General features: G+C 48.8%; 1 protein-coding gene across 1 annotated transcript in view; it reads right to left on the bottom strand.

The window, feature by feature from the left end:
• VOPP1 (VOPP1 WW domain binding protein) overlaps nucleotides 1–15164 on the bottom strand; it is a gene marked incomplete at both ends in the record, with an annotated part of 62372 nt that overhangs the window by 425 nt on the left and 46783 nt on the right. Inside the window, 2 exons of the mRNA XM_079711304.1 lie at nucleotides 9153–9289; nucleotides 14197–14274. Of these exons, the coding sequence (XP_079567430.1) occupies nucleotides 9153–9289; nucleotides 14197–14274 (215 nt within the window). The remainder of the gene's footprint in view (nucleotides 1–9152; nucleotides 9290–14196; nucleotides 14275–15164) is intronic.

Below are 15164 nucleotides of genomic sequence, written 5' to 3'. Positions count from 1 at the left end.
GCCGCAGCTGAGTGACACACCAGGGCAGCTCTGCCAAGACGTTGGGGAGGTGCACCAAAAAATTACCAACAGAGAGGGCTGAGTGTCCCTTAGAGCCTAAAAAGCCTGGGCGTAGAAAGGTAAGTCAACTCAGAGAGAACTGAAAAGAGGACCCTGTGTTCCCGAATCTCGGCCAGAATCATCACCAGCACCTCCACACACTTTTTGAGAACAGTTTGCTGAAGTATCAGCTCCACTCCCGCCTGCTGGATTAACATTTAATCAGGGCAGATTACCTGTCATCCAGGTGAACCCAATTCCCAGATAAGGTGACGACCTACAGGGCGGATGCCAGCGGGGTGGGCTGACATGTCTGTGGACTCTCTCCCTGCCCTGGATGCTGCAGGAGGAGGATGCTCTTGTCTCAGGGAGAGGCTGTAGGATGAAGGCTGAGCCCTGCTGCGGGCCAGGGTGCAGGGCACGGGGGTCCAGAGAGCATAGACGGTGACAAGAGGGAATATACTGGTCACCCTGCCCCAAATCTGGCCCTAACTCTTTTTTTTTTTTGCTCTACGTGGGCCTCTCACTGTTGTGGCCTCTCCCGTTGCGGAGCACAGGCTCCGGACGTGCAGGCTCAGCGGCCATGGCTCACGGGCCCAGCCGCTCCACGGCATGCGGGATCCTCCCGGACCGGGGCACGAACCCGTGTCCCCTGCATCGGCAGGCGGACTCTCAACCACTGTGCCACCAGGGAAGCCCAATTTTTAGTTTTTATTATGTACTTCTTACTGCTTTCTGTGAGTTTATTTTATTAATTTCTGAACCTCTTTTAAGGAGAGGTCAGCTAATACACTTTATTTTACGCTTTTAACAAAGAATAAGGCTATGAATTTACCTTTAAATGTCAGTTCAGGCTCTTTGGTGGGGCTAATGACAGACTCTGGGAGGGCTCACACCAAGGAGTACTTCCCAGAACTGCCAGTGTCCTTGTCCCCACCGTGAGCCACAGCCCCCCAACACCGCCTCTGCAGGAGACCCTCCAACACTAGCAGATACACCAGAAAAACATCTACACGTGGAACAACTCCTACAGAACACCTACTGAACGCTGGCAGAAGACCTCAGACCTCCCAAAAGGCAAGAAACTCCCCCACGTACCTGGGTAGGGCAAAAGAAAAAAGAATAAACCGAGACAAAAGAATAGGGACGCGGGGCTTCCCTGGTGGCACAGTGGTTGAGAGTCCGCCTGCCGATGCAGGGGACACGGGTTCGTGCCCCGGTCTGGGAAGATCCCACATGCCGCGGAGCGGCTAGGCCCATGAGCCATGGCCGCTGAGCCTGCGTGTCCCGAGCCTGTGCTCCTCAATGGGAGAGGCCACAGCGGTGAGAGGCCCGCGTACCACACACACACACACAAAAATGTATCTCCCAATGGGAATACTCCATCTACTTCTATTTTATTTTATTTTTTGAAAATCAGTATTAGTCACATGAAAGGAAACCATTTTTAAAGACACTTTAAATCATGTTAACATCTCAGATGTCACTACCAACTGTTCTCTCCAGTCTCTGTGCACCTGTGTGATCACACAGTCAGACTCATGACCACGCTGTAACACAGCAGCCCGCCCCTTCCCTAAATACAGCTTCACACGTGTCCTGCCAGTTACACGACCTTGACCTTGACTGTCAACTTGAGTGCCACATAATACGTCATAAAGAAGAGAGACCATAATGTCATCATCTTTTCCCTTGTGGCCCCGAGCCCCCTCCCCACACTCAGCCTCAAGTGCACAAGTTTAGTGAGGCCCTGCTCAGAGAGCCCTGAAATCCAGCCCCACTCTCCTCCAGACTCACAGCTCTGCTGTAGCCAAGGTTTTATATTCTTCCCCTTGTTCTAAAAGTTCTCCAGTGTTATTGAGCTGTAGCTGACATATAACAGTGTATGGCACGGTGATTTGATATACACACACATCGTGAAATACTCACCACAGTGAGCTATCATCCACCACCTCATAGTTGCACATAGTTCCACATTTTTTTCCCTTGTGATGAGAACTTTTAAGATCTACTCTCGGGCTTCCCTAGTGGCACAGTGGTTGAGAGTCTGCCTGCCGATGCAGGGGACACGGGTTCGTGCCCCGGTCCAGGGGGATCCCACATGCCGCGGGGCGGCTGGGCCCGTGAGCCATGGCCGCCGAGCCTGCGCGTCCGTAGCCTGTGCTCCACAACGGGAGAGGCCACAACAGTGAGAGGCCCGCGTACCGCAAAAAAAAGATCTACTCTCTTACCAGCTTTCAAATATAAAGTTACCTGTGGTCACCATGCTGTACATGACATCCCCAGGACTTATGTATCTTATAACTGGAAGTTTGACACCTTAGCACCCACTGTCCCTACACCGATCGCCCCCTTTCTACAAGTTCTTGCAGGGCAGTGAGCACGTATCCCTCATACCCTCCTAGCACGTGAACACAGTGCTGCTGCCAGCCAGCCGCTGTTTTCTGCATGAACAAAGTCTGTCTTTCCTCTCTACCGAGGAGGGCATAACCAGGGCCCTGCCAGCGGTGTGTCGGGGAGGACGGGGGAGGCTGAGGCACTTAGTTACTCTGGCCACCGCTGGACATAAAGACTATCATTGAGACTGCCTTTCTTCATATACTTTCATTTTGCCAATAAGATGCAGAGGCTCAGAAGAGACAGTGCCCACCCCAGGGCCCACAGACCTCAGGCCTCCTGACTCCCGGCCCAGGTGCCTCTCCTCGGTCCCCAGACCAGCTTCTCTGCACTCTCCGTGCTGGTACTTCCCTGCACAGGCCCAAGGGAGCTGGATCTCAGCCACGGCCTTTGACCGGCAGCTTCAGCCCTTGTTTCTTTTGGTTCCTGGGCAGGCTTGGAGCCCTACCTCTGAACCTCAGCTTCCATGCCTACTTTGCTGGCCTCTTCCCCCCAGTCCTGCTCCAACACACACCAGTGCCCTAGAACCGTGATGCTGCCACGCACCCCACCCAGTTTTGAGCATCTTCGTAATGTGCAGGTCTCTGCTCTTCTGCACTCAGCCTTGCTGGGCTGGGGAGCTGGTCCCAGCTGGACACCACTGCGTACCCTTCTGCATACCGGGCTCGAGTGCCGCGCTTCCCCAGCCCTCCAGGGCAAGAGTATTGATTCTTTAAAACCTGCCCTTTCTTCTTCATGAATAAGCAAAACTCACCCGAATCCACTTCCCCTCCCCCAGATCAGCAGTAGAGGGAAAACGGAGCCACCTGGCAGACCGGCAAGCGCTGCCCGCGATTCATAGGTATTGTCTCTCCCTCCACACCAGCCAGGCTCCTCCTGGGCCCGAGGACCTACCACGTAGGGTCAGCGCACCCTGTTCCCTTCCCAGACTGCCTGGCCCCCGGCCTTCCCTTACACATACACACACACCCCATGGGCACAGGCCTGAGCACTACAGGGTCTCAGCAAGCAGCCGCAGGGGCGTGAATCCCACCCACAGAAAGAGGCGGGTCTCCAGGCCGAAATCATGGAGAAACCAATAGACCCTATTTTTCTTCATTATTACTAATTCTAAAAAGTCAAAGTAATTAAATTCTTCCCAAGCATAGTGCTGTTAATTAATGACACAGCCCTGGATTTTGTGGTGAAATTATGTATACGCCCATGGAACAAAGCAAGCCTTCATATGATGCTCTGGTGTGTCGGGGACTGACCATTTCATACTTTACAGGCCTGTAAGAAGGGTACAAATGGAGGAGGATGGTAAATTAAGCAGCAGCTGTGACTCTCTGCAGAGAGCTGAGGATACCCACATCAGAGTCTCCCAACAGAAGGTGAGCGGGCTCTTTTTCACAGGCCCCACTGGTGACTGCATTAGGAGAGGGCTTGGAAGAAAATAAACAGCCCCCATTTCTCTGAATGCCCCCAAACGCAGGGTAGAACCGAATCGGGTCAAACCACACTACCCTAGTCATGGGAGAACCCCCAGTCTCCACTGTTCACAGAGAGGCTCAATATAGTTGATGTGGCATCTCTGCTGCCCTAGATGCCTACAACAGCGCCTGCCGTTGACGCCATAGCTGTGGGACTGACATCAGCTGCTTGGCCTCTGCAGCTCAGGAGTCTCGGTGGGCAGGCGTGTGAAAGGCAGGCAGCAAAGGAAGACACAGGAGCCTCGCTGGCTGTTCCTCAGTCCCCCACCCCTCATGCCCTCACTTCCACTTAAATATACTTACAAACTCTCCTGCCCCCTCCATCCATACAACTTGATGTATGGATGAGTTTCCCGCTTACACGGCTTCCCAGCATCTTGAACTTTTTCCACACACGTCTCAACATGGTTGGTGACTGTACAGTAACTTGTGCAATGACACAGTGCTCCAACACAAGGTTGTGCAAACCATGCAATGCACAAGGGGGTGAGTGAGGGCTGGAACCCAGGCTGCATTCCAGTGTCCCAAGTACCTGCAGCACCTTAGCAGGTGTGAAATATGGGTCAAGTGACGCTCCAAGTGTGGCCATGGTAAATCCCTACCCCAGGTTTACCGTTCACTCAGCTGGCAGATGTAAGTCTGCTTGGTGCTTGAGATGTGAGTCCTGCGAAAGCACTCAGCCCAGTGGGGAACCCAAAATATACGTAGGGATTAAAACTCACCATGATATACAGAAAATCCTAAAGACTCCACCAAAAAAAACTATTAGAAATAGTAGACAAATACAGTAAAGTGGCCGGGTACAAAATCAATACTCAAAAATCTGTTGTTTCTATACACTAACAATGAGCTCACAGAAAGAGAAACTAAGAAAACAATCCCATTTATAATTACAACAAAAAGAATAAAATACCTAGGAATACATTTAACCAAGGAGGTGAAAGGCCTATACACTGAAAAACTGTAAGACACTGATGGAAGAAATTGAAGATGACACAAAGAAATTGAAAGATATTCCAAACTCATGGATTAGAAGAATAACATTGTTAAAATGTCCATATTACCTACAGCAATCTTCAGATTCAATGCAATCACTACCAGAATCCCAATGACATTTTTTTCACAGAAATAGAAAAAAAAATTCTAAAATTTATATGGAACTACAAAGACCCCAAATAGCCAAAGCAATCCTGAGAAAAAAAGAACAAACCTGGAGGTATCACACCCCTTGACTTCAAATGATACCACAAAGCTATAGTAATCAAAACAGCATGGTACTGGCAGAAAAACAGACACACAGATCAATGGTACAGAACTGAGAGCTCAGAAATAAATTCACACATACATGAAGAACTAATTTACAAGAAAAGAGCAAAAAACATACAATGAAGAAAGAACAGTTTCTTCAACAAATGGAGCTGGGAAAACTGAACAATCACATGGAAAAGAATCAGACTAGACCACTATCATATACCACACATAAAAATTTACTCAGTATGGATTAAAGACTTGATTGTAAGACCTGAAAATATAAAACTTCTAGAAAAAAATATAGACAGTAAGCTCTTTGTCATTGGTCTTAGCAATATCTTTCTGGACATGTCTCCTCAGGCAAGGGAAACAAAAGGAAAAATAAACAAATGGACTACGTCATAGTAGTAGTAGTCTTTGCACAGCGAAGGAAACCATCATCAAAACGAAAAGGCAACCTTCTGACTGGGAGAAAATACTTGCAAATCATATATCTGTTAAGGGGTTAATATCCAAAGTATATAAAGAACTCATACAACTCAACAACAACAACAAACCTGATTAAAAAATAGGTGGAGGATCTGAACAGACATTTTCCCAAAGAAGACATCAGATGACCAACAGATACAAGAAAAGATGCTCAACACCACTAATCACCAGGGAAATGACAATTAAAAACCACAATGAGCTATCACCTCACATCTGTCAGAGTGGCTATTACCAAAAAGATAAGAAATAACAAGCGCTGGCAAGGATGTGGAGAAAACAGAACTCCTGTGCACTATCATTAGGAATGTAAATTGGTGCACCCACTGTGGAAAACAGTATGGAAGCGCCTCAAAAATTAAGATAGAATCACTGTATGATCCAGCAGTCCCACTTCTGGGTATTTTTCCAAAGAATATGAAAACACTCATTTGAAAAGATACACGCACCCCAATGTTCATAGCAGCATTATTCACAAAAGCCAAGATAAGAAGCAACCTAAGTGTCCATCAGTGGATGAATGAATAAAGAAGATGTGGTCAATATACAGAATGGAATATTACTCAGCCATAAACAAAGAACGAAATCCTAGCATTTGTGACAACATGGATGGCTCTAGAGGGCACTATGCTAAGTGAAAGACAGACAAATTTATATGATTTCACTCATATTTGGAATATAAAAAACAAAATCAATGAACAAGCCAAAACAAACACATAGATATAGAGAAGAGAGTAGTGGTTATGGGGGGGGGGAAGGGGTGAAGGAAGGGCAGGTAAAATGTGTAAAGGGGATCAACTGTATGGTGATGGATGGAATGTAAACTTTTTGTGGTAAGGACACTGTAGGGTATACAGCAATACAAATAGAAAGTTGCACACATGAAACATAATGTTATAAACTGATGTTACCTCAATAAAAAAAAAACAACAACAAAAATCACCATAATAAACACAGTTAAAGTACTTGGCAGAGAGAATCCAGGAGAGAAAGAGAATGAAAGGAAATGGCCTGGGACAAAGGGAGGGCATGGGCTAGGCCCAGTGAGGTGTGAGGTGGCACAGCTTGGGGAGCGGGCTGCTCACACGGGGCACAGGAGGGGCAAGGACAGAGCTCTGGGTCCTTGGCTAAGGAGTCTGGACTTGCTGGGAGCAAACTGACACGGCAGAGACCCTTAAGCAGGAGAACAACATGACCTAGGTGCTTTGTTTTTTTCCCCAAAGAACTTTCTGGTGGCAACATGGAAGACAGAGAAGAGCTGGCAGAGACAAGTGACTGGGAAAGCTTTTAGCAGACATTGCTCAGGGGTGAGTAAGAGTCTGAAGTAAGGCTTGTAGGATTGATGCCCTATTTATTATAAGGGGGCCGAGGATTCCAGTTAGAAAGATGTGTGCACTGGGATGAAAACACGAGGCGGGGGTGAGGGAGAGAGGGTGACGGGGGATGCAGGGCGTTCTTGTTTCAAAATATTGAGAGGCTGCAGACTTTCAGCAGGGTCTGTGTGCAGGCAGCTCAGCGCCCGGGCCCCAGCCCAGGCCTGACGCTGTGGGCCAAGCACACGCGGCATCTTGCATCTGTGGCCACACGGGACACTAAAAATCCATGTCAAGAAGACAGAAGGAAAAGGAAATTCATTAGTCTTTTACCCATTTCTCTGGTCTACTGTCTGCTTCTTGAAAAAAAAAAGAAAAAATCAAAGGACTGAAAACTCAGAGTAAGCCAGATAAAATCTAGGTTTGGCCTCCCATTTTAACTGAAAATTTTCACTTTGCCCTAGGCTGGAGCATAGATTTGAAGCTGTTCAAATCTTTCCAAATATGAAAGAATAAAAATCCACTTATGCATGAAAAGTGGTACTAACCCTGAGAGAAAGTTTAAGCTACAGCAACCTCAGAACTGTTGTGGAAAATACATATTTAGATCTTTAGCAGCGTTTTAAAAAATAATAAAAGAAAACATGGCAGAGTGTTTGGTGCAATAAAACTATAAAAAACAGACCAGCAAATGCCCATCTCTGCATCTCTGTGTCTAAAGGGCAGAGAGAGCTCTTCCCACACTCAATCCCCCAACTTCTTTCTTTTTTCTTTGAGGTGTGATCGACATACAAACATACAAACAGGTGAACAGGGCTTCCCTGGTGGCGCAGTGGTTGAGAGTCCGCCTGCCGATGCAGGGGACACGGGTTTGTGCCCCAGTCCGGGAAGATCCCACATGCCGTGGAGCGGCTGGGCCCGTGAGCCATGGCCGCTGAGCCTACGCGTTCGGAGCCTGTGCTCCGCAACGGGAGAGGCCACAACAGTGAGAGGCCCGTGTACCGCAAAAAAAAAAAAAAAAGGTGAACATATGTAACGTCTACAACTTGATGAGTTTAGAAATACAGATACACCGTGAAGCCATCGCCACAATATATGCCATAAACCTATCCATCCCCTCCAAGCATTTCCTGCTGCCCTCTGAATTTGCGATGACACAACATAAGACCTCCACTCAGCAAAGGCGTGAGTATACGACACAGTGTTACTAACTATAGGCCCCATGCTGTACAGCAGGTCTTAGGACTTATCTTACAGAACCGGAACTCTGTAAAAACTGGAACAGAACTCTAGATCTCCGACTGTCTCCCTGTGATGTGTGATGAATAGAGGGAGCCTGCCCACACTCTGGAGGTGGGAAGCATGACGGGGCAGAGTGGAACGCAGGGAGCCACACAGCCCCCGGCCCACCACACGGGCCCAAAGACAGGAGCTCAAGGAGCAGTGCCTCCCCAGCCCTGCAGAGTCCCTGGCGCCCCCTGCCCCCAAAGGGAAGGGAAACATTGCACACGTAATTTCAAAAAAAAGGAATGGGCCCATGTCCCGAGGGAAACTTGAATTCACCCACTACAGTATGTCTGAGGTTTAGGTAGTTAAAGCAGTGTTTTATAAGAATTAGGAAACCACAAATTCTTTCTGACCCTGGGGCACCATTCTGGGTAATGTTCCCTAAATAGGCCAAATGTAACTTGTGCAGACATGTCTATAGCAGCACAATTAATAAGTACTCACAATACTCATAAATGCTCAGCAAACGCTTATTGAATGAACGAATGAAAAGCAAAACAAAAGGAAACAAATGATCAGCAAGGACAGACTATCTAAGCAAATCACCATTTAGTAACATGATTAATATTTAGTCCAGAAGTATTAAGAATGTCATGGACAATACAGTTTCTACATAAAAATTTACACATGAAGTAATTTTTAAGAAAAAAAGAGCAAATAATGTGCTGCATAAACATGCATAAAAGATGCACCAATAATTAGGTAAGAATAAGAGGTGACAGACATACAACACAGCAGACACTGCATTTATTATCAGCACAACTGCACAGTAAGGTTGATCATCAGAACTTAAATGAAGAAACATGGCCTGAATTTTGTCTTCCAGCATATTCCGTGGCAGAGAACATGCTTACAGAGAACATGTAAACTGAAAGGAGGAGAGACAAGGACAGAGGGCTTGGCTGACCTGGAGTGGGGTTCGGGGGCTGCCTGGTGTAGGACACGTTGAACGCCGGCTCCTCGATCAGCGGCGGGGGGTACATGCGCCTCCGGATGAAGAAGCCGGCTCCACAGCAGAAGAGCACGCCCATCATCAGAAGGAACCTGGGCGAGAGCACAGGGTGAGGCCCCAGGCAGAGGCCCGGGCACATGGCAGGGCTCCCTGGCTGGTCCTCCCCGACCACCTTCCCCCGGGACGGGCCCGGTGGAGCACACCAGGGAGACAGCTGGCTTGCAGAGCCCTGGGTGCCCCTGGTTGGAGGCCACTCATGCTGAGAAGCTCTCGAAGTGAGCTTTCTGCTTCCAAAGCTCCAAATGGCTGCTGGCTTCAAAGGGCTGGTGCAATTACCTTCCTGTGCATGGCTCTGACCTAAACTCGATATTTTAGTCAAAACGGGAGATGCCTTTTCAATCCAGTTTGAACGCTACTGCTGGTCCTCACTGTCTATTTCCCCCATTTTTCTTTACTGTTAAAGCAAGAAGAGTAAGCACGTGATCCTTCCTAGCAGTTTTCTCTCCATTATTATATGAACATCCCTAAAAAAAATTTTTTAAGTGCCCTTCCTAGAGCACATCTTAATTATAGAGAAACTATAGGAATAGAGAAAATGCTCACAATCAATAAACAGGCTGTTTTTAAATCTCTAGGTTCTAAGTATGGCTGAACCTTCTACCATGACCCTACAGTCTAACGGACACAGAGCAGACTGCTAAGGATCGGACCTTTGTCCACATCATCTAAGAATTCTCAGATGCATCACTGGCATTCAATAAATAATGAATGAATGAATGACTCTTCCCACCTCACATTTGCACTATACCTGTTTTTCTAGAAACAGGGGGAGTCATTCTGAGAAGGGCCAAGTTGTCTGTTCCACACAGACACAACTGAGAAACTTTCCCATCTCTAAACTGATATGATGACAGGACTCACAGAACCTTCCAGAACCTCACTCAACTTGCACACACACTCTTGTGAAGGATGCACACACAGCAGAGCTGGCCATGTCATGGTCAAAGGCACCTGTCCACACACAAATGAAATTTAAGAAAAGAGTAGACAATAAAGCCTTCAAGAATAATTAACATAATGTTAAGGGTTAAATTAAGTCCATTAGTCAGTCAGTAAGCGTTTACCGGACAACCCTGGAACCTGAACAGGAACAAAGATCAGGGGCACCAGAAAGGAAATGATTCAGGAAAGGACTGAAATTGTGGCTTTCTGACCTCTCGTCTAATTCATTATTCATTCAACAAAAAAATTTTTAAGCACCTGCCATGCTCCCAGCACCAGTCTGTGCATTCCAGGGTGTAAGACAGGTGGGGCCTCCCCCTCACTGAACTTGAGTTCTCACAGGGGAGGGGGACAGTAAAGGACAAATTAACAGAAGTGTTTATTTACAACTCTGGTAGCGCTAAGCAAGAAAAGCAAGGATACAACACAGGTTTGGGGTGGGAGTGGCGGGTAAAATATACACAACACACAATTGTGTTCATCATTTCAAGGGTACAATTCAATGCAACAAGAGGGTTAACAAGGGTATCCGTCAGAGTGAGGAAGCTTCCTTTCCTTCAAAGCAACATCTGAGCTAAGTCTGAATGATGGAAAGAAAGAGACAAATTGAAGGGAAGGGAAGGAGCTTTCTGGGTGGAAAGCACAGCACAGGTGCTCCCACAGGAAAAGCTGGGTGGGTGAGAGACCCGGAGAGGACAGCTGTGAGCTGCAGATGGGGAGGGGGTCAGAGGGGTGCAGTCTTGGGGAGCTAGAGGAATCCAAGGTGTGCAAAACAAGGTCCTCTCCGAAGTCAGATGCTGGAATCCAAAGGGAACAGCTTCATTTGGACTCCATGGTAATCTTACGTTCAACCCTGGGTCCAGCTGTAAACATCTGAGCAGAAAGGTAAAGCACAGGGAGGGTAAATGCGCATAAGGTTTTCCCTTCCCTTCTCAGTAACACTACTGCTCACTCCCAAGGGACCAGGCTCTCTGGATTAGAAATGCAGAAGCCATGCGAGATCTTGGTCTCTTCCATGAGACAAGCCAAAATGTTGGTTACACTGTCGAATGGAATACATATTTCTTCCTAGACAAATAAAAGCGATACGCACCTCACACCATGGACTGCTGGAGAGCACACAGGTGCAAGCAAATGAGAACAAAGTCACATGGCCGGAGACCAGCCCCTGGCTTAGGGGGCCATTAACATCATCAGACTCATTCCTTATGGAAGCAGTAGTCTGAGAGAAACTAACAAGGGTGCAGGGGATGAGCTTCTGGTAACAGGGAGAGGAAGCAGGGTGTCAGTGAGGGAAGGTGTGCCCAGGTAAGAAAGCAGCTCTTGGGAGCGCTGTGAGTTACAGGACGATTATTTCCTAGACATTCTCTTCCACTGCCGAGCAGGTCTGGGGAGCTTCCCTGGGATTAAGAGAGGAAGTTTGTGCCTTTTCTGTCATCAAAAGTAATCTGGTTTCTTCAATTCAATTTGTTTTTTCAGTCCCTTCCTGCCTCTCTGCCGCAGCACTTGGAACAGCAGTTCTCAGCTCCCAATGCAGGCCCCAGGCAGCAGCAGAGCCCCTGCAGATCCAGGGCCAACCCGCCCCAGATCCCAGATCCGCGGGAGCCCTGGCAGCAGGGCAGCACTCACCTGCCAGGCTGCGCTCTGTTGCAGTGCGCTTTCCAACTCTACACCTTTTCTAATCCCGGGGATTTCATTAGACTATCCTGGTTAAAGATAACTTAAGATTTTAGAGCTGGCAGGGACCTCTGAAAGCATTCTCCTCCAAAACCTCTTGTGTTACGGTAAGGAGCCCAAATTCCTCCAGAGTCAAGTGGGACCAGCCTGGAGAGCCGCCCTCCTTTCACGCGATGCCCAGCTCCATCCGGCCCCTCCCTCCAAACCTGCCCCCACGCCAGCTCCCCATCACTCCCTCACCAGGTCCATGCCTATGTCCCTGCCCGTGCAATGTGCTGGGCCCTTCGCAAGGAAGGCCCTCTCTGAGACCCGGTCAGAAACTGTGCAGCCTTCCCCAACTTCTGTGGCATCAGAGGCCGCACGCTTTGTTTCCAGAACACTGGTTTAAAACTCTCCATGTGTCTACACATCTGTCTGTTTCAGGAGCCCGGCTGCCGTAGGGCCTTCTCCATACCAGACACATACTGAGAGAAGGAACCCATGGAGCGGAAACCAAGTGTCCTCTGACTTCATCTGGGGCACCTCAGACTTGCATCTCAAGGTGCTCTCTGGCTGTATCCCCAGTTTAGAAGCTGGTATCTGGTATCAGAATCTCAACTCAAAGAACTCAACCAAACCTTCTGGTATCTGGCACCCCGACCTTGGAGACCTGCCCTCCTTCCACGGCTCTCATGAGATGCCTCTGTGTAGGGACCCACTGGCTCGCCGAGGTGCCCTGACCCTGACAAGTGACGCCGGCCAACAGCTCAGAAGCACCGGCTACCAGCTCAGGGAACGCTTCCAGGGAAGGTCGACAGAAGCTGCTCTAGCAGCCAGGCCCTCAGAGCTCTCCTGGACTTTCAATTGTTCCTTCTTTCTAATCATGTAATGTCTAAACTTTGACAAGTTTTCTCATTTTGGGGAGCATTTCCACAATCTCATCATCATTCGTCTGGTGTTTCAGGCCAACCTGAAGCACTGCTGATCCCTTTAGGGACCCTCGACCATAAGGCCCCGTGGACGCAAGTTCTGAGGGGGCGCATGTGTGAAGCCAGGCAAAGCTCTGAAATGCCACCTCCCCTGGTCCTCCTCACCCCAGCTTTGGTACCAGTCCCTTTCCACCTTGATAGGTACACAGAGGTGTTAACATTTGGAAAAATCTCAGGGTAAAAAAGTTCTCCTTCTATTACAGAGCTTGAGGCAGTAGCAACTAGGAGGTGGAGAGAAGCCAAGACCAGCATGGCACTGTCAGGGCCCAACGTGGCAGGTGAGTCCAGCCCCCAAATGGCCAAAACCCCATCAAGGAGGTGGTGATGGTGAGAAAGAAAAGAGGGTCTCCTATTAAAGCAAACGTGGCGTGTGGAGTACCCACTTCCTGCTGATTTCCCTAATCACACATTAGGAACAGCTGTCAGGAGGCAAAGGCAAAATCTCACCAAAAATTCAAGTGTCTGCCGCCACATGCTCAGGAAAGGCCTTAAAGTCTTTAGATGTCAGGAATGTCAGAATCTGAAATCCATGAAGAGGCTTAAATCTTAAAGCTGGGTCCTAATCCTTCACGGGGTTTGCCTCGATGACTGTACCTCTGCAGTGGTGCAGAGGAGAGCGTGGCAGGCACAGGAAATGCTCTTTTGGTTTTAGGCAAATCCTTTCCCACACATACTCCGCCATCTCTGTCATCTGAAGCCTATCTCTTATCTACAGAGTCAAGTGAATCTTCAGACAAACCTCCAAACGGGCATCCTCTGAGGGTGGCAACTCACAGGAGGTTCCTCTCCTTAGTGGAAACTCTGCATCCTATCCTTTTAGGACTCTGTCAGCTTTACTCCCTCATTCTCTCCCAGGGTACAATCTTACAGACTCCAGACAGCACTTCCAACTTCGCCCAGTAGAGCTGGAAGATGGGCAAGGATGCAGGCTGTCTGTCTGGAAAGTTAGGACTCAGCTGACACAATGTGAATACGGAAGATTTCCAGGCAGTGGAAACTTTATAACGAGATGTGCTGATTCTCTGATTAACACAACTGGCCTCAGCTCCATTTCAGAAATTGGTGGAGGAGCCGCTGAAGGTCCAGGCTGCTGTACAGTCCAGCTTCGAAAAGAATAAGTCTTCTTCCCGAGCCACAAGTCTGTGGAAATGGGGACGAGCTTTCTCCAAACTCTGTGAGCAGAAGTGCTTGACATGAAGCCAGCCCCAACGTACCTGCTTTCTTGACTGAGGCCACCCAGAGACCACAGCCTCAGGGGGAGGTGATGTCACCTTGGCTGTGACAAACTGACCGGGCAGAGCCCTGGGGGAGGGCAGGGGGAGCATCTGAGACGAGGAAGAGTCGTGACCTACCAAAAATACCACAGCCTCTGTATGGAGAGGGCCCGCACACAGCACCTGGAGCCACAGCAGTCCTCGTAAGGGCGGCATCTGCGGAAGAGAGGGCACAGGCCGTCAGCATCCTGCGGAAGAAGGGCCAGGCCAGTCAGGAGGTCCAGGCAGACTTCAGTGCAACGGACAGAACTGCCACCACTGCATTTTATGAAACTAGCAGAGCTGTGGTAGTCCAAACGGGTGGCCCAAACGGAAGGCGCGAGAGGGACAGTGTCACGCAAAGCACCTGTTTGCTACATATCCTGTGGGCGCAATCACAGTGGTTTCCTTCTGGGGAGGCCCTGTAACTGGATGACCAAACACCTGCATGAAACCAGAGGGGAGCGTCAGAGTGCTGTAGACCCTGCTCAGTGCTGACCCCCGTCAGAAGATGGGAATCTGTACCAACAAGGCCAGCGAGGTTAAGGGCAGAGGTTATGAAGTCAGACAAGTCAGGTGGTTTAGTCCTGGTCTTGCCACTTACCAGCTGCAGGACTTCTAGCAAGTTATTCAACCTCTGAGAGCCTCAGTTTCCCCATAAGCAAAAGGGGTGGGTGGGCAGGACCTCCTTACAGCGCTGTTTTAAGTCTGAAGGCCAGCATGCTCATGTAAAGTGCCGACAAGGGCCATGGCTGCTCACACCTGTCCTGCCCCCGTGAGGCTGACACTCACAGCGCTCAGCACCCTTCCTCCCCCAGAAGATCGCTGAGAAAGGCCCTCACCCTCCAAGGACAGGTCCGGAGCAGGGTCCAGGCTCCAAGGGGTTATGGAGCTGTGAAAACTTCTGCACTTTGGTTTTCACAGAGACACTTTCACTAAAGCAATTTCAGTCCAAGTGGCAGTGGACTGGGTGTGTGCAAGGGTGGGCAAGGCTGTTTCTCAATTATATTAAATGATCATAGAATTGTGATCTAGGTTCCTACCAATTTTCTTCTTTTTTTAAAAAA

This window comes from Hyperoodon ampullatus (genome assembly GCF_949752795.1).
Source record: "Hyperoodon ampullatus genome assembly, chromosome: 9".
NCBI lineage: Eukaryota > Metazoa > Chordata > Mammalia > Artiodactyla > Ziphiidae > Hyperoodon > Hyperoodon ampullatus.
This window is presented reverse-complemented; position numbering and strand designations above follow the sequence as displayed.